At 38.4% G+C, this 22,861-nt stretch overlaps 1 protein-coding gene and 1 long non-coding RNA gene across 4 annotated transcripts; one reads left to right on the top strand and one right to left on the bottom strand.

Annotated features, from left to right (window-relative positions):
- The first annotated feature begins 409 nt into the window (after nucleotides 1-409).
- Nucleotides 410-22,013, top strand: TEX9 (testis expressed 9). Of its 2 annotated transcripts, XM_053988048.1 has the most exons (12): nucleotides 410-511; nucleotides 593-678; nucleotides 1,508-1,571; nucleotides 2,753-2,823; nucleotides 6,391-6,439; nucleotides 7,429-7,514; nucleotides 9,014-9,192; nucleotides 12,961-13,043; nucleotides 15,443-15,616; nucleotides 19,394-19,528; nucleotides 20,020-20,154; nucleotides 21,780-22,013. In XM_053988048.1, exons 1-12 carry the CDS (start codon nucleotides 467-469, stop codon nucleotides 21,855-21,857), a joined length of 1,185 nt encoding a protein of 394 aa, XP_053844023.1. In that variant the 5' UTR covers nucleotides 410-466; the 3' UTR covers nucleotides 21,858-22,013. The 2 variants fall into 2 exon arrangements, with proteins under 2 accessions (XP_053844023.1, XP_053844024.1); XM_053988049.1 differs by lacking the exon at nucleotides 19,394-19,528.
- On the bottom strand, nucleotides 2,084-12,827 carry LOC128813199 (uncharacterized). 2 transcript variants are annotated; one of them, XR_008438951.1, is made up of 3 exons: nucleotides 12,128-12,827; nucleotides 9,139-9,255; nucleotides 2,084-2,464 (listed from the first exon to the last, which is right to left on the bottom strand). It is a non-coding gene; the product is annotated as an uncharacterized LOC128813199 (long non-coding RNA). The 2 variants fall into 2 exon arrangements; XR_008438952.1 differs by lacking the exon at nucleotides 2,084-2,464 and adding an exon at nucleotides 7,481-8,033.
- Nucleotides 22,014-22,861: the final 848 nt, after the last annotated feature.

The raw sequence follows: 22,861 nt of genomic DNA, 5'->3' as shown, positions 1-22,861 counted from the left end.
AATGGAGGGATTTAAACAAGTGGTGGAGGACAAGGTTAAAACCAGGCGACAATCACAAAAGTGTGTGCATAGGAAATGCAGAGGGACGGCAGCACCACAGAACTGTACAGAGGGTGGCACAGTTGCCGTCATGCCGCAAACAGGAGTTTAATGAACTGAAATGAAGGGACGGCTGGTAGGACAAAGTGTAGCAAGGTCAGAAGAGCTGTAATAAATACTTATTAGACTAACAATGGTAATGGCCCCTCAGCCCTTTTCACCTGTCCCTCACCTGAACCCCTGGCAGCCCAGCGCCACGCCGGGTGCCAGCTGGTCCCTGCGCACGGGCCTGTCCCCGCGGCTGTCGCTGGGGCCCTGACATGGACGGAGGGGAGGAGAGAGGGAAGGAGGGAGGGTGGGAGCGAGGGCGGGCGGCCGCCGGTTGCCCGGGTGAAGGCGACGCCACAGCGGCCTCGGCGCGGACAAAATGTCGGCGGTCGGCGCGGCCCGGCGGGGCGGGGACCTGCCCGGGGTAAGGCGGCGGCTCGGTCTGGGCTGGGGGCAGCGGGGCCGCGCCGGGCCCGCCCCGCTCACTATCGCATCCTCCCCGCAGGTGCAGAGAGCGGCCGGCAGCCCCCAGGCGTTCGCGGGGCCCGGCGCGCTGAGCGGAGCGTGGCTGGCCAAGGAAGAGCAGTACAAGTAAGGAGGCCCTGCCCCGCTGGGACCAGCGCACGGCCGGTCCCCTGGACCCGGGTGCCGCGGCCCCGTCCCCGCAGAGGGTGGATGGCGCTGCCCGGGGCCGCGGGACAGTGCCCAGCGCCCCTGGACACCGCCGCCTCAGAGAGACTCTAGGCCCGAACCTGAGGTTCTTCTGCACTTCGAACACTGACTTTAGTTCTAAATTATGACTATATAAAAGCTTAAGCCTGTTAAAAACAGCTTAAAAGCTGTAAAGGTTTTAAATGGATGCCCTGTCCCTGTTAGTGCCCAGCCCCGGTGAATGGTGAGGGCTCACAGAGAGCCACTCTCAAACTCTGGCAGTCGCCGCACCAGGGGCTGTATGAGAACATGCAGGGACACCTCCCTACTCTAACCTGTACATCCATATGGCAACACATCTTTAAATACGTGATGAGAAATGTAGTCCTACATGAGTGCTTCCCCAACCCCTGCTGTTTGGCATACTGAAAGGAAGGACTGTGTTAAACATGGAAAACCTTTAGGAAATAAAGACATACAATGTATATTAAGAAATGGCATGTCCAAAACCAAAGACATCCTTCAGCTCTCACAGTTACAGTCTGAACTGTGCTGTTTAATGGGCATATGTATTCTATTACTATTCATTTGGCTGGAACACAGGAAATTGTTGAAACATAACTTTTTTAATACCTTGAAGTGTATTTCATCATCCCTTTGTAGGAATCATTAAAATTTCACTTAGTTCAGACAAAAATACTGTCACACTGACATTTATTCCTTTAAAATTTTTCAAAAATTCTGTGAGAAAAAATTCTTACTCTTTTAGGCGACTGAATGCAGAATTAGAAGCCAAAACAGAAAAACTGGTGCGTCAGGCTGAAGAACTAATGGTGAGTAGCAGACTATTAGGTAATTTAGTCTGGATTCACATGCATACAGGGCTGAGCGTCAAAAGAAATTTAGACCTTGACTACTAAAAGCATGTTGCTTTCAAATGCAAGGTAAGCTTTAATTTATTTCTTTTCGAAGTTGTAAATTTGTATTAAAAATACATTAAAAATAATTTCTATGTAATTTCATCCAGTAGGTATTCACACACCTGCCTACAGCATTTGTGCAGATACATACCTAAAACCACATTAAAAACTTGTTTAGTTGTTTAAGAAAAGTATCTGTAGGTAGTTTTATGCCTTAGTATTTATGCCTTAAATACTAAAAATTAGTATTTGAAAACCAGATACTGTTACAGTAACCTCCTAGTGAGATATGATCTACATTGTTCAAGCTGCAAGAGATACAAAGAATAAGCAACATAAATAGAAAACATGAACTTAATAAGAAGGAAGCTTTCTCAAAACAGAAAAAGTTGATGTTTATTATCAGTATTATCATTTAACATTGGTGTGGCTGTGTACCAGATAGAGTCAAGACTTTATATGAAAGTTGGACAAATGAATAAAAGGGAACGGAGCAGGTATGGTTTATACCCAAAACAGTTTGGAGAAGTTATTCTGCATATTAGAAATATTCATTATAAGTACACTCATTCAAATAAACAAGGCTTAAAAAGCAAATTACTAAGTATTCTGGAGAGCTGTACTTGTATGCACTTTTCTGACTGTTGAAACTTCAATTTTATGGGCTGTGAAAACATATTCTTCTCTTGAGCAGTGACAAGCTGAGGCTAAATGCTTGGCATTTGAACAGGAGCAGATGAAACAGCCAAAATAGCATCTAGTCTCTTCCCTTTAGAAAACAGCAACAACAAAACCACTGTTCTTTTCTTCTCTATATATAGCAGAAAATGAAATATTCTTAGGGTACTTAATATACCACATGGCACTGCCAGATTGCACAGATATACATTTAACAACAAAACAGCAAAGGCATTTTCATTTTTAGACATCTTTTCCTGTGTTTCACAAGTTCTTTTCCACAGTAGACTATAGTTTCCATTTTCCATAGTAGACTGTAGTTACTGTGATTTGTGATTTACAAATAGGTAATTCATCTATAATGGATCATAGTCTCCCAAAATCAACTACTTTTTTTTTCTTTTTTTTTAATGAAGAAAAGCCAACAGAAGATACTATCTCAGCCCGTTTCAGTACAGAGTAAGTTACCTGAAGATGACAGACAGAGGTATGTGCTTTAAAACTGCTGTGTATAATTGGTGGGGAACCTCACACTGATCCTGCATGCCTTGTGTCCTAATCATTCTTCTGTTTTATCTATCTTTGCTGTATACTGCATTGGTGGAGTCTAATTTTTTTCCTCCTATTAAAAAAAAAAAGTGATCCTAAGCAAGGGTTGTTCCTTGTTATTTCAAGGAAGGCTTAATTTTGCTGGAATGTTCTATCTAAGATATTAAGAAGTGCTGACCTTTGTAAAAGAGCAAGGTAAGGTCACAGGTTTCTTTGCAATACCAAACAGTAGACAGTGGATGGTCTTTAACAGTTGAGCTGACAAAGTGAAGGAATACCGGTTCACATTTAACTTGGCCTAAATGTCCCTGGGACAGGAAATGCCTGAGGAAAACAAACACAAAGCCCTAAGGCAGGCAAACACTGAGCTGCCACCCTCTGGAATGTGCATACCATTACAGTGCTGGGCCCGCACGCCTTCGGCCTGGATGATCACAGCCTGAGTGTCCAAACCCCTCAGCTCCCGAGGGGGACATGGCTGTATTCCCTTAGTCATTCAGGGCCATTATTATTTCCTTAGTTGTTCAAGGGTTTGTGTATTGGTAGTGTGGGAAATGGCTGAATTTAAGATAGACTAATGCACAGTTTATCAAGGATCTGATCTGTAGGTTCCTAAATTTATGATGCCACTAATCTGGATAAGAAAGATACAAGAACAGACAACAAAAAAATTCAAATGTTAAGCTGCAGTTGGGAAACTTTTCAAATAGAGTATATGAAAAAATGTATATGATAAAAATGATCAAATCGTTACTTTTGTGTAGAATAGAAGCAAAGACATGGAGTTTTTCTGAAAGTAAAAGGGGTTTTCAGTACACAAAAAGATGTGACAGCAAGTCAGCTTCTATGATAGAAGCCTAACTACCAGCAAAAGTTTGCTACTACAATTAAAATGATTCCTGACCTATTTTAAAGCCATAGCTGAGGGAGTGAGGGGCAAGAAACTTAATGTGTTATCAGTCAGTATAATCATGCTTTTTAAATAAATTCTGGATCTCACTTTAGTTTTCTGTTCTGTTAGATGGATTTTGAACATTAGACAGAGAATTTTTTAATAACTTCAAACTGGAGTTGAGTTTTAGGGCTGCTTTATCAAGTAATGTGATTGGAAGATTCAGCCCCACAAAGAGAATTATTAGCTTTGATGGTACACATTAGAAATAAATTGAAGTGTTGGAAGAATTAAAAAAAAAAGAAACAAAAAGGGCAATTAGCATGTCAAGAGTATCAGCTGACCTACCAATTACCAACATAAATTAAAAAACCTTAAACAACCACAGTCTGGTAAACAGTGTTCTGGTAAACATTTACATGAGAGAAGACTGGAAATCCCATGCTGTAGTGAAAAAAATTAGAAATGTGTGCTAGGAATTAGGCACACTGATTATCCATGAGTGAACATCGAGGCCATTCAATTAGATTAGTTTGACGTATTTAGTATTTAATTAAAAATTCTTTTCTTTCTAAATTGTGCAAGCAGATAGGCCTTAAATCTCAAGGAAGCACTTGAGATATTTTTGAAGTATCTCGTTAAATTTTCTGTTGATTCCTTTAACGAGAATGAACGCTAGAGCAACTGCAAAGAAGGGAAGAACTGAAGCAAAGAAAGAGGTGGTATCGAGGGGAAAAAATTACAAGTTGAAAGGAAAAAACAAATGAGAAAGCAAAGTAGAAAAAAGACAACAAATATTTAAGTCACTCTCCAAGTCAACGTATTTTTTAAATGAACTTGTTCTGGAGTTCTTGCAGCATGTTGTCTGCAGGGAAATCTGACTGACTTAGCAACAAACCCGCTCGGGTGAGAGCGCACGGCAAGGAGCTGTTGTTTACACTTTCCCTCTCCAGCCGCGGCCCGGCTGGCGGCGCTGGGCAGGGCCGCGCATGGGCAGCGCCGGGGCCGGGGCCGGGGCCGGGGCCGGGGCCGGGGCCGGGGCCGGGGCGCTCGTGTGCGCGCCTCCTTTCACCGACCGTGCAGCCACGCAGCTGCACAGGGGCCTTGCAAAATGGGCTGCCATGGGTGGGCACCAGGGAAGAACCATTAGGAGAATTTGAGAGATACAGTAAGGCTGGGTTTTTGTTTTGCTTTGTTGGTGTTTGGGTTTTTTTTTAAGGCGGCCCTAAGACAACAGATACAGTAGGAACAAATTATTCTATTGAGGGAAAGAATACAATTGTTTTCTTGAGTATAGAGCGTGTTGCATTTTAATGTTTTTCAGAATAACATATAACTGCTATTTCTGTGGCAGCAAATCCTCACCTTCTGCATGCTCCTAGAGCTAGCCAATAGGGAGAAAGCTTGAGGAAACTAGGGTAAATAGACAAAAACTAATCATCCTATTCTTGAAGTCTGTTGCCAGCCACACACAGATGATTTCTCCAGGTCGTTTTTTGTGTTGGTTTTTTTTTATTGTTGTTGGGATTTTTTGGATTAATAAAATACGGAGCTTTGTGCAGATAATTCTTGTTGATGAACGTCTATGAAATTTTTAAAGGCAAGATCTAAACATTTGCTCAAATCAGCCTGGCAAAAAAATTAAGTGACTTGATGAGCCAGAAATTTAAATTCTATTCAAAATATTTTATAAGCCAGCATTTTAATTGAAGTAAAAAATTTATAAAGGGTAGTTTAAAAATAGCCTTTCATTGTAATAGTATACATTCACATAATTCATTTTGAAAGCAAAATTATATCTACATATCTGTATATCTATCTGACAAGGAATTTGACCTGAATACTACACAGCATGCTAAAACTTTCTGCTTAATTTCAATAGACTTGAAAAATAATAATTTAACCTGAAATTCACTTACTAAGAAGCATAATTTTCAGTCAAATAAGCAGATAAGAAAGCTGATTTTTTTTTTAAATTCTTGGTTTTATTCCCTGTCTGTAAAATAGATACCATATTTATAATACTTATTTCAGAGAAAATTCTATGAGGCTTAATTTATAAATTGCTCCACCTCATATTCCTCTGACAGTCCCTGTCAATTGACCTGAGAACAGTCAGTCTGATCCTGCTAGGACAGGTGGAGGATGTAGGGGACACTGGTTGTATCTTCACTTTGTTTGTGTGAGTTCAGGGGCTTTATGCCACGTAGGTGTTACCCAGTGAGCTGCTGGCAGTCTTTGGTTCTGGATTGTCCTGGGAAAGCTCTAACTCTGCTTCTTGGCTGAGTACTCCCTGCTACAGGGAGTTACTGATCTAACAAGCCAGTAGCCTGAATTCCAAGAGACAAGATCAGGATTCTGATACATGAGTACTGTTGTATTAGATATCATAGACTCACCAGGTGATTTGTGTTGCAAATGAAGTAGACTGGACGGATTGTGAATGACACTGAATTTATGCTTGAACTTAGTATATGTTTCCACCTTAGCTATATTGTTATTCTAGACCTATAAAATGTTATTCTCCTGATTCTGACAGGGGAGGTTGTATTTTAACTGCAAAGTGTTTCTATTATTATAGATCAGTGAATTTTTACTTTTTTTTTAATGCAGAGATCCACTCTGTCCCGAAGTTTCATCTCTTACACACTCACTTGCAAAGGTACCAAAACTGTTCTGGTTGAATTATTTTCTAGCATAATTTAAAAAATATAATGACTTGTGGTTTTGAGGCTACACTGGGGACTTACATGGGTGCCAAGCCAAAGGGAAGTGATGTCCAAAGCAATGCTACAGGGACAGTGTTAGCAGAGCTCCTCAGTGCTCCTCAGCACTGGTGGTCAGGTAGACTTACATAATGTTTAATTTTTGTTTAATTTTTTATTCTGTTTTCCCTTCAGCATTGAGAGAAATGTGTAGTGTTTTGAACATCACATTTAGAATTCCAAGTAAAAAATACAAGAACATAATTCGTTTCTTGCTCTCTTCCCTCCCTCACCTGTATAATACTAAAGGCAGTACTACTGTCTTCTAATAATGTCTAGATAATAAACAAGTAGTCAGAGTAACTGAATTTAGAAAATATAATGGAAAAATGAGATTAAGAATAATCTCAATAGTCTCTAACTACAACTGTATTGAAACTTTTATGAGGTAAGCTGAAGCTTCTAAAATACCATCTGCAGTTATTTATCAGAATACAGTAGAAAATCCTCTAATTTTTAAAGAATATTTGTGTGAAAGTAACAGAAATATTGTTAAATCTTCCTTCGATGGGGACCTTAGAAGATTAAAATAATGCATAAAATACCATATTTTTGAAGTTATGATAACAGTCCAGTAATTAATACCTTGATAAAAGCTCAGAGCCTTGCTTGTGCATAGATTTATAATGTGTGGAAAAATTCCCATGAGCCAATGACTATTGGGTGTATTACAGTTAGGGTGTAGAGACATAAAAGTTGCAAGCTAAAGATGACTGCAAATAAAATTGAGAAGTCATTTTGAAAATTTGAAAAGCATTCCTTGAAAACTTCCTTGAGTATAGATATATGCTATTTCTTCTAAGAAGAAAAAAATACCCATGAAAAAACTAGAAAAAAAGTATTTCAATAATAATAATAACCCAGTAATTTTTGAAAAAACTTTTAGGTAGAAAACAAGAAGAAATTTCCTTCTGTGCCCACAGCTCAGAACAGACCATACTCTGCAAGTAAGGGAAAAAGAGCAACTTCAAGGTATATCAAACATCTCATTTGGTTTGTCATGAAATCTTTTAGCTGCTATTTTTATCTATCAAGTTATTTTATGGATGTATGCTTTTATATTTATACAAATAAATGTATCAAACTTCCTCAATCAGCTCCACCAGGTGGCTATCTCTGTTTACTTGCACCAAAAACTATCAGTGAACATATGTGATTAATGTTGCAGCAAAGAAACAGTTGCTTTCTGCTTCAGCACTTCTCAAGGCTGACGGCTGAATTCTGTAAACTCCTTCAGTGAAAGGAGGTCCAGTGAGCAAAAATGGAGCACCTAAGGCAACGTGGGCCAGCACACTTGAGTGCTACAGCCTGATTTGTCACCAGACTGGTGCTAGGGAACATGAGGCCTTGCAGGGCCTCCTCTGTTGTAGTGAATGTTGGGCTCACAGGATAAGGGGCTCAGTAATGCAACACAGCTTCCAGGGGCTCCCACCTGAGAAGCTTCTGCTCTGGAGGTAGCAAATTAAGGTTGTAAAACCAAATAATGGAGATCTGGACAAGAAGAGAAGAGTAAAAAAATCCATAAGAACCTGGGAGCAAATTAAAACTGCCATAAATAATGGCATAATACCAAAATAGGATGAAGATTGTCTGCAAGGTGGCAGGACATGGAACTGACAGGCTGAGGCCGTCTTACAGGAGTTGGAAATCCCTGGGGAGACTCTTCAGACCTCCCTTGGGCAGTTCAGGGGAGGTTGTCATGCTGGCACCCCGTCATGAGGTTTGGAAGTAGAATTGTGCTGATACAGAGCCTGTGGGGGAACCCAAAAGTTGTGGGAGAAAGTTAGCTAGGAGGAGTTTGGAGGCTGGAATGAGGATATGTTGGAATAAGAACTTAGGAGTTTCAGATCCTGTTTTAACTGAGATCACCTTTCTATAGGAGAAAGCTGAGGAGATACCCTGTGTAGGTGATGTGTTACCCTGCATTTTGGTTTTATGAAAATGTTGATATGCAACTTCTAGGATCAGTGAAGTTTCCTAGGCTGAATAATGATGCAGAAACTGTCGTAAGGTAGGAGTACAGCCAGGGGCAACAGAGTTCTACAAAATAATGTGGCAGGGAGTGGAAAGAGCAGAAATTACAACAGAGGATAAAGGATCACCCCAGGACAGTAGCCAAAGCCAATAGAACATTCTTCTCTTTCTGTGCTTTACTCTGATTTAGTTATGGATTTGTTAGATGAGAAGACCATGCCAGAATCTTTTCAGTTGAAAATGGTAGTGGTTTCTCTGCCTTCTACATTATAGTATGTAAAATCTTGTAATTATTTTTGTGGAATATGGTAAAGGTATCTTACAGAAAGCAAATGAGAAATTGCCATTGATGCATCTTTCATATGAATGCAGGTAATGAAATTGCATTAAATGCAGGTGAATAACTGTACACTCTTAAAAATAGCAAATACTAAACATATTTTACAAAAATATAATGTATAATACATTTAAAATCTAGGGTTTTCATTTTTTTTTAGTTCAAAAATAAGAAACATGGAAGTACAAAGTGCTGATGGTGTTGCAGTACTGGAAGATTGCATAGGTTTTTCTTTAACAAAAACAATTAGCAAAGTTGAAGAAAAACTAAAGAAAGGAGTCTTACCAGACTGTCAAGATGATGATATTATTCCAAGGGTTGGAAATGAAATGGGAGCAGGTAAGTTTCCTTCCATGGTTAGTACATTTATTCTTGCTTCATGACTGTTAGAAATGGGTTTTCCTGGGGAGAGAAAAAATTAGTTTCTCTAAAAATTACAGAGAAAATTCTATAGCCCTTAAACTAAAGGAAAAGGGAAAGAAGGTTTTTCCCTCTTTACATAGTCCTAGAGGAAGATCAGGTCACCTATGATTGATTATGTGGAAAAGTGATTTTTTATCTTCTTTTCCACCTCTGTAGGAAAGTATTTGGATGGTTACATATGTTGAGTAAGTACATAACATTTGATTCATTTCACTGGGGAAACAGAAGTACAGGATGCTAAGCTTCAAAAATACGAGCTTCAGTCTTTGCACAGATTCTGCCTTTGGAGGCAAAAGCCTTTCCTCAGACCAGTGCTCAGCAAGTGGCTGAAACAAGGTAATGTTTCAGCTGCAGTGCTTGAATTAGAATCCTCCAGATATTTTCCCACTCCAAATGGTGTGTTTATGTCTGTCCTAGAAACAGAACAGGGAAGGGATTGCAACATTTGCCAGCAAGGCTAAAGGCATGACACACATCTGTCCTTTTGGCTCTGATGTGATAAAAGTGAGTTGGTGTAGTTCCTTACAATGCTAAAGTGAGCATGAAGTCAGAGATTCGCTGCAGTAGCTGGAAGTGCCTTTTACTCTAACAGCTTGATGTCAACAAGCATGCCAACACAGAAATAGCTTGGTTTCTAACCTCATGTAATTCTATGCACATCTTCTGTTACCAAGTCTCCCATAACAGATCCTCAGATAACTTTTTTATAGTTTTCTTCCTGAACCAAAAAGAAATTGCTTTGGCTTGCATTGGAAACTTCTACCAAATCAATTCAAGGCAGCTCAAGAAGAGTTATTACTGGTGCCTTGTAATCAGGGACCAAGGGCATGTATTGCAGTATTGAGGACTGTTTCTGTAACTTTAATGATGAAATAAAAATCCTCTGAATTGATTTTTGCATTTTGAATTTGATATTGACTGTTTTGAACACGCTGAATGCCTCCTTAATGTGGTAAATAAGCTATTTCAGAGCATTCCAGCCGTGTCAGACTCTCAGAACAGTTAGGGTGTTCACAAGGAAGCAGGCACAGGTACTAAGCAGGCCCTGTTACAGAGAGGGCTCAGTGGGAATCTTTGTAATGGATTCCTTAGGCCTGTGCCCAGCTATTCAGGCCAATGTGCTGATAAGGTTCCATAGTACTGTCCTTGCCTTGAGCTTCTTGCAGCACTCTTCCTGGAATTGGTTTCCCTGTCTTTATTTTATGATCACAGGTTACCACAGTGCTGCTAACACAGTAGCTTAAACATTATTTTAGTCTGGGACTGTTTTGGGGGGTTTATAATTCAAGTCTGCAGTAACCAGCAATGATAGAAGCACACAGACCTAGAGAAGGCTGAACATGAAGCTCTATTTTTATCTAATATACACTTACACATAGGAATAAAATACTTGAATATATTGTTGCACTTCATGTTAGTCTTCATCTTATCTCAAGAATTCAAGAAATCTGTGCTTTCTTGTAGGGTATCAGAGTCTCTCCAATGTCCTTTGCTTGTTTACTAGTCCCTAAATCATTGGTTACTTTATAACCTAAGACGATCCTATGAAGTGATACTCCCCCTTATCAGCCTCATCAGGTGATTAAAATTGACCAGTTAGGAAGCTAATTGTTTAATTATCTTTACCCCTTGTCAGAATTCAGATTATTTGGATCATGGGCACCTCCCAAGACTGATCTGATTCTAGTTGTGCACTTGAATTTTCACAGGATTTACTGCTAAGTGCTCTTAATGACACACAGCTGAATAAGACAGAAGCTGTCTGTGGACTAATAGCTGGGTAAAAGAGGAAACAAAATGGTAAAAAGATCCAGTTTTTACAGGCAGTGGTATAGCCCTAGAGGAATCTGTCACGGAGCTTACATTGATAGGTGGTAAAGAAATTTGTCTATGTAACAATGATTTTAGGGTAATTAAAACTGATGAAGTATTGCAAAAGAATCTCATAGTACTGAGTGAGGTGGGGGAGCACAAGTTTACATTCTGTATTAAAGAGTGCAGAGTAACACTGACAGAAAACACAACTTTCCAATCCCGCCTACTACACAACTCCAGTCACACCTACTACTGAGCTGGACTTACCTTAATTAGTGATAACTAAATAATCTCCAAAAGCATAAACTTACTGCCTGTTCACAGTGGAAAAGGCAATGAATTTTTAGAAATCCTTCAGAAGATAGCAGAAAACAGAATATTGTACTGTTACCATTATGCTATTATATAATTGATGCTAGCCCATCTTGAGAATGGTACAGTTCTGTCCATCCCATCTCAAATAGGATGTAGAACTAGCAAAAATACATGTTCAGAGTGTACAGTGCAATGAGAAGTGTAGAAGAGCTGGAATTTGAATCTTCAGTTTGAAGACAATTAAAGGCAATATGAAAGTTCTTTAATGAAAACAGTAATGGTAAAGGGAAAGCTGGCTTTCTCTAATGAAAACACTAGTAAATGCCACATTAAATTGGACTTAAAGTAAGCTACACAAAATGTTTCTCCTTCACATAAAGCATAATTAAGTTAGCCAGCTCATTGCCACAGGATGTGGTAAATGCCAAACTACAATATGTTTCATGAAGAAAATCAAATAACTTAATAGTACAGAAGTACCTGAAAGGGGATTAAACATGAAGGTTTCACTATGGTCTCTATCTTGATAGCCACTAATTACCAGAAGCTAGCAAGGATATAACAGGAGAAATAAAAGTCAGCCTGTATCTTATTTTTTCATGGTGTTTTCCTAAACTGTACTTTTTATTGGCCTCTTCAGAGTTAGAGCTTAAGCTGCAATCAATGAAGGAAGGTGGCTGAAATTAAACAAATTCTTGTTACAGCAAATGAACACATGTACCCATCCATTTCTCCACTCTTAGCTCTAGGTCCTTATCCTTCATATTATTCTTTTCCTCTTGTAACTACTGGGAATAATGGTTTCTCCTGTCAGCTTGATCCTCAGGCTGTTTGCATGCTTGATGCTTGTGGAAGTCCAGAGGAAGTTCCTTGTGAATGATCTGGGGAATAGGAAGTATGAGAACAGACTGTTCCTACACAGCTTGTTTTGTCAGTCCATTTCTTAGCTGTCCAAGAGCAAAACAGTATTTCTTTTGGAAAAAAACATCTGATTACATGGATTTAATTTTAAACTATTAGTTGAAGAATGTTAGCAGTGTACTTTTAAAAAGCACAGAGTACTGTGTGGGAGGGATATTTACCTGTTAGGAGGGGTTTGAAGCCTACATCAAATTCCTTGTTGTGCACAGGTTAAAATTACTTTGGCTGTAACTACAGAAGTTTTAGCTCCAGCTGGATTGCAATGTAGACATGCCCTAGTTTTGTTGACTTCAAATTCAAGAAGTGCTGCCATGTACAGCATGGTATGATGCAAGTTTTCAGTAAGTTTCAATGTTGAGCATTGTGAGTCTTTTACAATTTAAAGATGTCAAGTTCAGTCATTAAAAGGAAAAAAAAAATCTATACAAAGCTTTGCCTAAGAATGAGAAACATGCAAACACTTTTCTAGAAATCTGAGTTTTTATTTGCCTATTTCTCTTCAATAATTATAAACAATGTCATGTGGTTTTAAATGTAAGATGATGAAAGTGAGTTCTTGCATTAGTTTTGGTTCTTGTCTTCATTGAATAACGAGTACTCGTGTATATTAAATGTAACTTTTTATGTTCACAGAAGCTCAAATCAGATTTCTTAAGGCAAAGTTACGTGTGATGCAGGAAGACCTGGCAAATATAGTGTTTGAATGCAGGAAAAAGGTAAGGGATTAATTTTTTAATCTAGAAATGGAATAGGTTCCTCTTTAAAAAACAATCCCAAAACAGAATTCTCTCAGCTTTTCTGTTTCAAGTATTAAAAGGTAAAGTTCTTTTTTTTTTAAATACTGTACGAATTTAGAGTCAGGGGTGGTAATTTCTGTATAAGTGTGATTTTGGGCTAAAAGCTTTCAAAATGCACTTAATGGAAAATAATTTTGGGCAGGAGAGAACCACTGGGAACGAAGACATGCCCCACCTGTAGGGCCACTGTGGTTCTGCAAAGTATCAAACCATCTCCTTCCTGCTGGGAAGGAGAGCAGAACCTGAGAAAAAGGAGGAAGAAACAGCAATGGTGAAATGCAGATTGTGGAGTACAGAGAGAAGGGGAGGGGTGTCCAGAGCTGCCTGCTGGCATGAGATGGATGTTTAGGGTAGAATGAGAAATAGACCAGCTTGAGAAATAGAAAATCGTGAGAAATACAGTCAGGTGCTTTCGGTATGGTCAGTGGATCAAAGTGTAGAAAGTGCTTCCATTCTAAGTGGAATATTGTAATCAAAACAGAAATCAGGCTTTCTCTGTTCTAAAGAGTACAATTGATGCAGAGGACAGTATTTAAATATAGATATAGTATATTTTATATATATATATATATATATGTATGTTTGTATATGTATATACACACACACACACACATATATATATATACACCTGGGCAGATCAGCCTGAACTTAAGGCATTGTGACGCTACACTGATATTTCACTGTTAGAATGTACAAGTGAGTTTTATGATCTGCACTGCCTGGCAGTATATTTTAAACTGATGCTCAAACAGCTCTTGAACTGTAAAAACTTAAGTAGTTCATATCTGTCTGCCAGAGGGATCACTTCTTATTCATGTATTTGTAATCAAGCAAGCTTTTTGAACTAACTTTCCATTTTACATAACTGGACTATTTTTAGTTGTGGTCTCTTAACTTCAGAATGCTTTTTTCCACCTATTCCCCAGCCCCAAAAGTGATGATGACATAAAGAACATCTAGCAAAACACCTATATATTTTCTTACAAGCTTTTAAGTTAGTGTTAAGGAGCAGAATGATAGTAAATTAGTTTTTTGAGATAAGTACATGAACAAAATCTTTAGAAGTAATTAGATTTTGATATTTTATATCTGTACTTTATTTTTATCAACACGGGTTCTTCTGCATTTCAGTACTTCTATGCTGTGAGCAGAAGGAAGTTGGTACATTAGGTTTTAAAGACATTTTCAAATCAAATATAATTTTGTCAGTCGCTATTGTACTTCATCATTCCATGCCAAAATCACTACAGAATTCAGTTACTGTAGCAGATGACCGAAGACAGCCTTGTACTTATTCTTGTCCTGCTCCCTTAGCACTTTGTATGTAAATGTATCATTTTGGGTTCTAGTTTCTCTGGTGTGAAAATAACTTTATTACATTTAGAGGGTCACAAAGATTTCATTTTGGCAAAGCCTTGAGACAGATTCTGGGTTTGGTTCCAATTCCCAGTCCAATAGTTCTAAGGAAGCAGTAAATCTGTTTAAAGAGGTGAGAGTTTCTGAGGTGCCTGAAATCATGAGATGCTTAGGATAAAGCATACAGATTTCCCAGGTGGGAAGCTTGTATTCCAAGGGACTGAGAGAACAGCAGAGAGAGACTTTCTTCACAGAAATTCCATTTTTGTTTTTTGTAAGTGCCTTGGTTTCTTTTGCTTAACGAAAAGCAGGGCATAATGTGTCTCTGAAATAATCTACATTAGCATTCACTTACAATGTTTGAAAGGTTATAAAAGAAAAATGCCTTGAATGATAATGCTTAATGTGGGATGTAATTGCCAGTAGGTCATGAATCTAAGACGGGACTCACTTCATGTTAAGAGAATCTTAAATTTGAATACTTGATGTATCCTGGATCATTAGCTTTCTTTTAAGTCAAAACCAGATAATCTCCTGAAACATAATGGAGTGGTTTATCAGTAATTATATTCTCCTCTTTTTCCCATAACTTTTCCTAATACGTGCATTTAGCTATTTTCACAAAAAACGTCACAAAATATCTATGTACCACTGTTATTCATATAATTCCATAACATTTTGATTTTCAAAACCTTTGAGCTATGAGAATTTTTTTACATACTGCTACAAGACAATTTCAAGTAAAAGACTGTAGAATATTAAATGAGAAGAGTGTTATTGGTTTTCAAAGTATTATCTTGGTAAAATGATGTTTTGTTTCCTTAGTCGTACTTGTTGCTATTTCTAAATCTACAGCACATATATTCTTACTGCCTTTTATTTACAAGACATTATTACTACATTACCCTCCTGCTTCCTTGCAATAATTTAGTTGGGGGCTTTTGCTAATTACTGCCATACAGGACGATGAAAATCAGAATTTAGGAACTCGGCTTAAAGATACTGAAGAAGAAAACTCAAGACTGCAACGAACAATCAGCCTGCAGCAATCTCAGATTGAGAAGTACAAAATGTTGTCACAAGAAGCAAACAAAAAAACTGAGGGGTTACAACAAGAGGTCACTGCACTAGAAAAGGTACTGCAGATATTAGTCTTATTTATCTCAAAAAATGGAAAAACCCACATCAAATTATCCTCTGTTCCCTGATGGAGTGATAGAGCCATGCCTAAAGATCTCATTAGTGTTTCAATGTCTGTTAATTTATAAATTGTATTTTTAAATGGCCTAAATTTTTTTAAGAAAGAAATACTACATTTTGCTGTTTTTCTTCTGCTTTTACAGTCATATATTTCTGTGTTTTAAAATTAAATTCCTATGCAAAAGACATACAAGAGACAAAACTACCTTTTCAGAAACTGCTGTCAAATTTAAAAATGAATCCTAAAAAGTACAAGGAAATTCCATTTTTTGGGTTTTAATTATAATTTTTTTAAAAATTGCTTCTGTAAATTCTATGGTAAGCTATAGAACCTAGTGAACTTTTTTTTTTTTTTTAAAGCACCTGCAGCTTATAATAGCATCTTCTGCAGGTAAAGGAAGGGATGTGCTTGTTGTTGCAAATGGACTGTTGGAAAAGCAGGCCCTGCAGTGTGGCTGAGCCCAAGCGAGCGTGGCTGCTGTCCTACAGCAGTGCTGTGCCTGCTGCAGCAGATGGCTGCACACACAGCTTGCTTTGTTTGCAACTTAATCTTAAGGGCAGCATGTGTTTTTCTTTAATTACTCAGAGCTAGAGAGGTTGACTTCAAAACCATACAATACATACAGTGTTGGGTAGTACTTGTAATACAACCAGAAGAATGTTTCAGTTTAAAAATCGGGGAAAACAGAACACAGCCCATCAAAGGCTCATACTTCCATTAAATCATAGTATGGATTTATGTGGGCATGCTTGTATCTTAATGTTTCATAGTTCTGGCATTTTAAAACTAACATTGTCTTTGTGGTTTTTGTGCAGATACTTGGAGGTTTTAAATTCCCTTAAACTGATTGTGATTCTGTGAGGAAAAATATTCAGTACTAGTGTTTATGCTACTCATCAGCTCACAGTCAATAGGGCCTAGAGATTTACAGTCATTTAGTTCCTTCTCTTAAAGCAAGACAGACAAATTATACTCAAACCATCCAGCACATAAGTTTGTTTAACTTGTACTTACAGCCTTCTGAAGTTGCAGTTTCCACCACTTTCTTGCACACAGTCACAATTAGAAAGTATTTAGGAAATGGGATGAAAGGTTTATTCACTTCCCCTGTACAGGCACCATAGCCAGAATATGGTCACTTCCCTCACTGGTCTTTGCTTTGGATTTACCATCCTCAGTTGCTTCAATTGTTCCTCATAGATGTGTTTTCTAAAACTCGTCAAGGTTGCCAATCAGTCATGGTCATGAAAAACAGTGGTAACCCTTTAACATACTAAGCAAAAAAAGCAGGTATATGTAATGGAATTCCGAAGTTATTTTACATATTTTACATATTTTTTCTGCCATAATAAATTATCTAACTGCAAAAACCATGCATGTAAAAATAATTTTGCAGTAACTGCTTAAATCTCCAGTGGATTTAGAAGTCTAAAAACTGCTCTATATTTTAGGTATGAAGTATTATTCAACCCTATTTAATTAATGTGCGTAGATCAATTCTAGCCATGTTTAAAAGCAATTTCCTGTGAACACAGGCTTGAAGTGGTGCTACTGTGCTGCTGAACTCTCATGACTCTTTCAGTCTAGAGAAGGTTTTCTGTATAGCTGAGAGCACAAATGTAACCTCTGCTTTTGGGGCTTTTTTTGCTTTTTCTGTTGTTGCAATGTAGATGATGGTAGACCTAAGATGTGATACATGCGTCTCCAAACTCCTTCGATTATCAAGTTTTTTAAATTCATTAATCCCCCAGGTACTTTTTGTATGTGCCTAGGCAAAGATTCTCACCTGCTTTTCACAATTTACCTGAAACTACTTCATTATTTTTAGATTTTCTTCTTTTGGTGTTCAGTCTCTGTAAACATTACTGCTGCAGCACCTACCTAAGGCAGTAACTGAATTCTGATGCTCCCTGAAATTTCCATCTTTTTCTTTCCAGCATTCCAATTTTTTTCTATCTAGTTGATCTCATAAATGCTGTGACCTCTCTCATCTCTTTTTCACCAGTGGTCTACAAGAACATTCCTTTCTTTGTGTTCTCTCACTTGCTCAGCCAAGCTCTAATGTTAGATAGTGGTCTGGGAAATACTAAAGTTGTACTTACTCTTTTTAAGCTTTTGTGCAGGGGGTTATCACTTGCCTTGAAGAAAGGCTTGATGTTAAATACACCTTCTCTCAAAACTGTTTTTTGGGGAGGTGTTGCGGAGCTTCTTAAAGATCACAGTGCTGCCTGCACTGCTGCTGGGAGGACAGAAAGCCTGGTGAGGGTTACTGTGGGCCATCACAGCCCCTGCTGATACTCAAGTGCTTCAGCCATGGCAGAACAGTGGGGAAAATCCAGAAACTGAAATGGGATACAATTTTAAAACACAGTAGTTTATCCTCCCCCCTCTTAGCGAAATATTATATGAGAAAACTAATCCAGCTTTGACTTAAAGTATTGAAGAAATGGCAGAAACCTTGCCTAGTTACAAAATAAAACATTTATTTCAGGCATTTTTAAGATTAAAAACTTGGAGTCTAATATATTTAATGATATACCCTCACTAGATGACTTGGAAAAAAGTCCTTGATAAGGTATTAAGTATGACAGTAAATGTCAAAAATCCCTAAAAGAATTCTTAGAAGTCTTTCATTAAATGATCTGATTAGCTGATAAGTAATTTGCATTGCATGTAGACTATTTTTTTTGGTCATTAAATGCTTGAAAGACTATTCCAAAGCTTTTCATATTAATGCAGAATAAAATACACAGCACAAAAGATGTAATAGACTTCATTCACAACTCCATCATCTTGATACAAGACAAAAAGTATTTCTTGGATAAATGATGTGGAAGTCTTGAGTAACCACCACAGAACAGGTGCAGACTTAAGAAAATAGAACAGTTGCTCAGAAACGAGGCAGTCTGAGGGCCACCTCATTATCAGTAAGCCCCCTCTCGACCTTGATTTGGTTAAAAGAAACTTCCTGTGCCCATTACTAAAAATTTGATACTTTAAAGAAAAAGTCAGTTTCTTTTTCATAAAACACAAGATGTGCTCTTTCTTGCCAGAGTTGTTAATTTCTTTTACTTTGTATGTTATCTATATTCCCTGATCTTTAGTCTTATTATTCTGTTCCTCAAGTTGGTTTCTTTCTCTCATTTCCCCACTTAGAGCACTATGAAATACTGTCAGCAGAGTCAAGAGACAACTGCTTTGATTGGTGCCATAACACCCAATGAACTATTTTCTGCCAGATGAAATAGTTACTACCCTCAGCCATCCACAGTAGGCTGCTTTAACTTCTTGGTGGTAATTGCATGTAGTCATCTCTAGGGCAAAGAGGTGAAAGGAGTGGGTGGGAAGAAGCAGCAGGGAACGTGAGTCACCATTCCAAAGTCTGTCACAGAGTGGACATAGTGATACTTTTTTCTCTTTTTCTGACTGATCATACAAGGTTTTTCAGTCTTATATGACCAGCTTCACAATTTACCCCAAGAGAAGCTTAAAAAAAAAAAGATGAGAAAGATCCTTTTTCAAGATTTCAAAGGAGAAGGGGTTGTTCTAATGGTAGAATTGTCTCTGAGATAGATTCTATTACAGGCAAAAGAAATTCACAGACTCTTCAGCTTTCAAGGGTGAGCCTTTTTGTGTGCTGTTGATACAGGATTCATTAGAACACCATTATTCATGATGTTTTTACTGGGTTTGTCCTCTGCTTTTTAAATAGGAATTGGAGAGTCGAAAGCGTGCCCAAAAGCAGGCTGCAGCCACTCAGAGTGCAACAGAGGTTCGTTTAAACAGGGCCTTGGAAGAAGTGGAGAAGTATAAAGTAGAGCTGAATAAACTGAAGCAAAGCAACAAGGTACTATGGCTTAGAAAAGCAATTTCCAGTCTGTAATCACTCAGTAATGCTAAAATGAGACAAAAAGCTTTGGGCTTTGGAAGCTTTGTATCTCTTACAGGCAGCCCCAAAATTATCTTGGAGCAAGTCACAAAACACCTCAATACGTTAACTTAGAGGATACTACTGCAACCTCTGCAGGAAGAAGAAATGTACAGAATGATGTTAAAGCCTTTCTGATTTTCCTCATTTGTGTGAAAATGAGACATGTTTAGAAGGAGGGAGAAGTACACATACACACCTAACACATACAAAGGCAAACCACAGCTCTTATTGCCAAGATTTTCTTTTCTTTTTTAAGATTTAATGTGGGAGTATTTTGATTAGTCCTGTTTCTTTTCAGAAGTGTCATGTGTGGCTACTGTTTGTCGTTTTCTTATGTAATGCCAGGTTTCATTGGTTAAAGCACCATTTTCATAATTAATACGTTTCTCCTTTTCTTCCCTTGGTAGGATGTAACTAACCAAGAACTCAAAATGATTGAAGAATTAAAAGCAGAAAACAAGAAACTGCAGAAACAAAAAGGAGAGCTAATTACAGGTTTTAAAAAGCAGTTAAAGTTAATTGATATTTTGAAGAGACAAAAGGTAAGGCACAGACTATGGGTGTATTTCAGTTAACAACCTCTAGCTAAATGCATTGTCCAGTAAAGTAATCCTGAGAACTGTGAGTTTACATGGAAGGAAATTAAAATGAGAGGACTGTATACTGAGAAATATTGCCCAAATAAAATGATTTTCCACTTACTAGTTCCATCACAGTTTTCACTTAAAATACTTGGGATGTGTTCAGTCATTTCCATCAGTTTTCCTTCTGAGGCTGCATGAGACATGTACAGCTATGGGCTGGACAGGACCTTAACACCACAGAGTGGACCACCTCCAATTGCTTACTCTGCTGAATCTTATGGGATTCATTTTGGGATGGAGTCAATGCACTTCTTGCACTCTCAAGCCAAAGCTGTAAGACAGCTAAAGCAAGCAATGTATGGTGGCTTGTTGAGCAGAACCCCCTTTAAGAAGGGCCAGCCTTAGAGATAAGAAAGTAGAACATTTTATTTACCCTTTGAGTACTTAGTGATCACCAGACATTCAGTAAACACTTTTGAAGCTGTTGAGCCCCAAGAGGAAGAATAGTTCTGTATGAAGTGGCAACTTAAGTGTGTGTATTATGCACCCTGATCCTAAGAACTGGGAGTTGCAATATGAAACTACACTCTTGAATCTGGAATACCTCCCCAACACAGGGCAAAGGAGGACAGGTAAGTGGAACAAGAGGAAGTGGGGCTGCTTATGTATTTCCAGTGCAAGAGAATTTTTCTGGCAGTAACAGGATGCAGAGGAGATCTTGGGGATTCACCTAAAAGAAATTGTACTAGCTTAGCCTTTGGCTGGCCCTTCTAGCTCTGCAATTTTGAGAATGAAAACTACACAGCATTCACTCAAAATATGTTCTTCCAGATGAGATAGCTCGTTGTCCTCTGGAACCTGAATTTACTGAGATGGGTGTCACAGAGCAGCATTTCTGTTTGACTGGGAACCAAACCCATGGTCTCAGACAAATGTCACAAACTGCATTAAATACATTTTTAAGCACTTGCAAATGCTGTATCAGAACTGCAGGTAGGAGAGGAAGCCACTTACCTTTTCTCACAGAAAGTGTTACTCACAGAAGAAGGATGCTGTGAGTTCTCCTTTCTGAAGAGACTGTGACTGGAGGAACATGGAGGAGACTGGGGCTAACCCTGCCCCTTGCAGCTTCTGGCAGAAGGCACTGGGGAAGGGCAGCTGAAGCTCACATGTGCTCAGTATTCACAATCAATGGAAGGACTTCAAGTCTGCTTCAAACACACCTTTTGTTGAATGAATTAGAAAAACCTGATTTAGGCTATTTGTGTAATATTTGTGTGTTAGGTTCAGATGCACAGAGCAGACAGAGCCTGAAGAATGATAGATGGAAAAATTCCCCAAAGACATTAAATATCAGGAGTAGGATGAGATTTGCTTTGTAATAGGTTTAATGTTAAATTGTATATTGATCAGCTTGAAAGAATGTGGACCAGTTTTCTTACATATGTTCTTCAGAAGTCACAAGAGTTGTCAGATTTTCAGGAATTTCTGTGTTTTATTAAAACCCATACAATATCCCAGTTAGCCAGGATTTTGTATTGGTCATTCACACTATTTTACCTTCTGCTCACTTTTTTTTTTAGATGCACATTGAAGCTGCCAGGATGCTTTCTTTTACTGAAGAAGAATTCATGAAAGCTCTTGAGTGGGGAAATTATTGATTCCATTAAATAATTCCTGTTTGAAAGATGAGTCAGATGGTACATTATTTTGAGACTGTATATGAGTCCTTGTTAATAGTTAATAACTGTTTATCCCACTGAATTGATTTTGTTGATTTTCCTTATGTTTAAATAGTTAAACTTTTGTAAGCCTGATAGCTTGTGTTGTAATGTTGTTTGAAACACAAATTTCTACTTCATTGTCAGGCCAAACTGCCCATTCTGTAAGGAGCAGAGAAGCACAGACCATGCAAGGAATATTCCAACAAGTGAATTTTGTTATCAGTTAGCTCTGTTCTAGCATTTAAAACTGTACCTCACAGTCATAATCAGTCCAAGGAAGTCAGGATTTAGTCTCAGAAAATTCCTTGTTGCAACAGAAATAAACTAACCAGTGATCCACTTGAGAAGAAAATGTCATGTCCTTTTTAAAACACGTGGTTGGAAAATTGGCCTTGTCTGTTCTCTGTAACAGATCTCCCCTCAAAGCTAGCTGGTCTGGCATCTAATTTAAGCACCAACAGCTCTTTTATAGAAATGACCATAACTTGTTTTAGCAAGTACATCTTAGCGCCCCTGGCTGGCATAACCATGCATGAGACTTGCCCCTCATCGCCCAGACAGACTCCGCAGTCCCGTGGAGCTGTATTGTGTACAACTCTTCCTTCAGTCAAGGTGAAGGTATGAAACCTTTCCCTGGCCATCAGCTGCTTCTTTGGGTTACAGGCAGGAGCAGTGACTCCGTATTCACAGGTGCTCTACAAGCATCACATCCATAAAAATTTAATTATTCATCATTGTAATCAATAACCAGGAAACAGATTCAGGGTAGATGAGCTGAGTCTATTGTGTGTACAATAATGAACAGGAGCAATACAGGCCTGTGCTGCTTACATGAACCTCTGCCACACCTCAGCTATTTCAATGGATTCATCCCTCAGAGTAAGTGAGTAAGGACGTGGGACAAAACCAGTCAGTTTATGCACTGAAAGAAAGGTATAAAC

This window comes from Vidua macroura, chromosome 12 (assembly GCF_024509145.1).
Source record: "Vidua macroura isolate BioBank_ID:100142 chromosome 12, ASM2450914v1, whole genome shotgun sequence".
In the NCBI taxonomy this organism is placed as follows: domain Eukaryota; kingdom Metazoa; phylum Chordata; class Aves; order Passeriformes; family Viduidae; genus Vidua; species Vidua macroura.
Note: the sequence above shows the minus strand (reverse complement) of the source record. Positions and strands in the feature narration are given on the sequence as shown.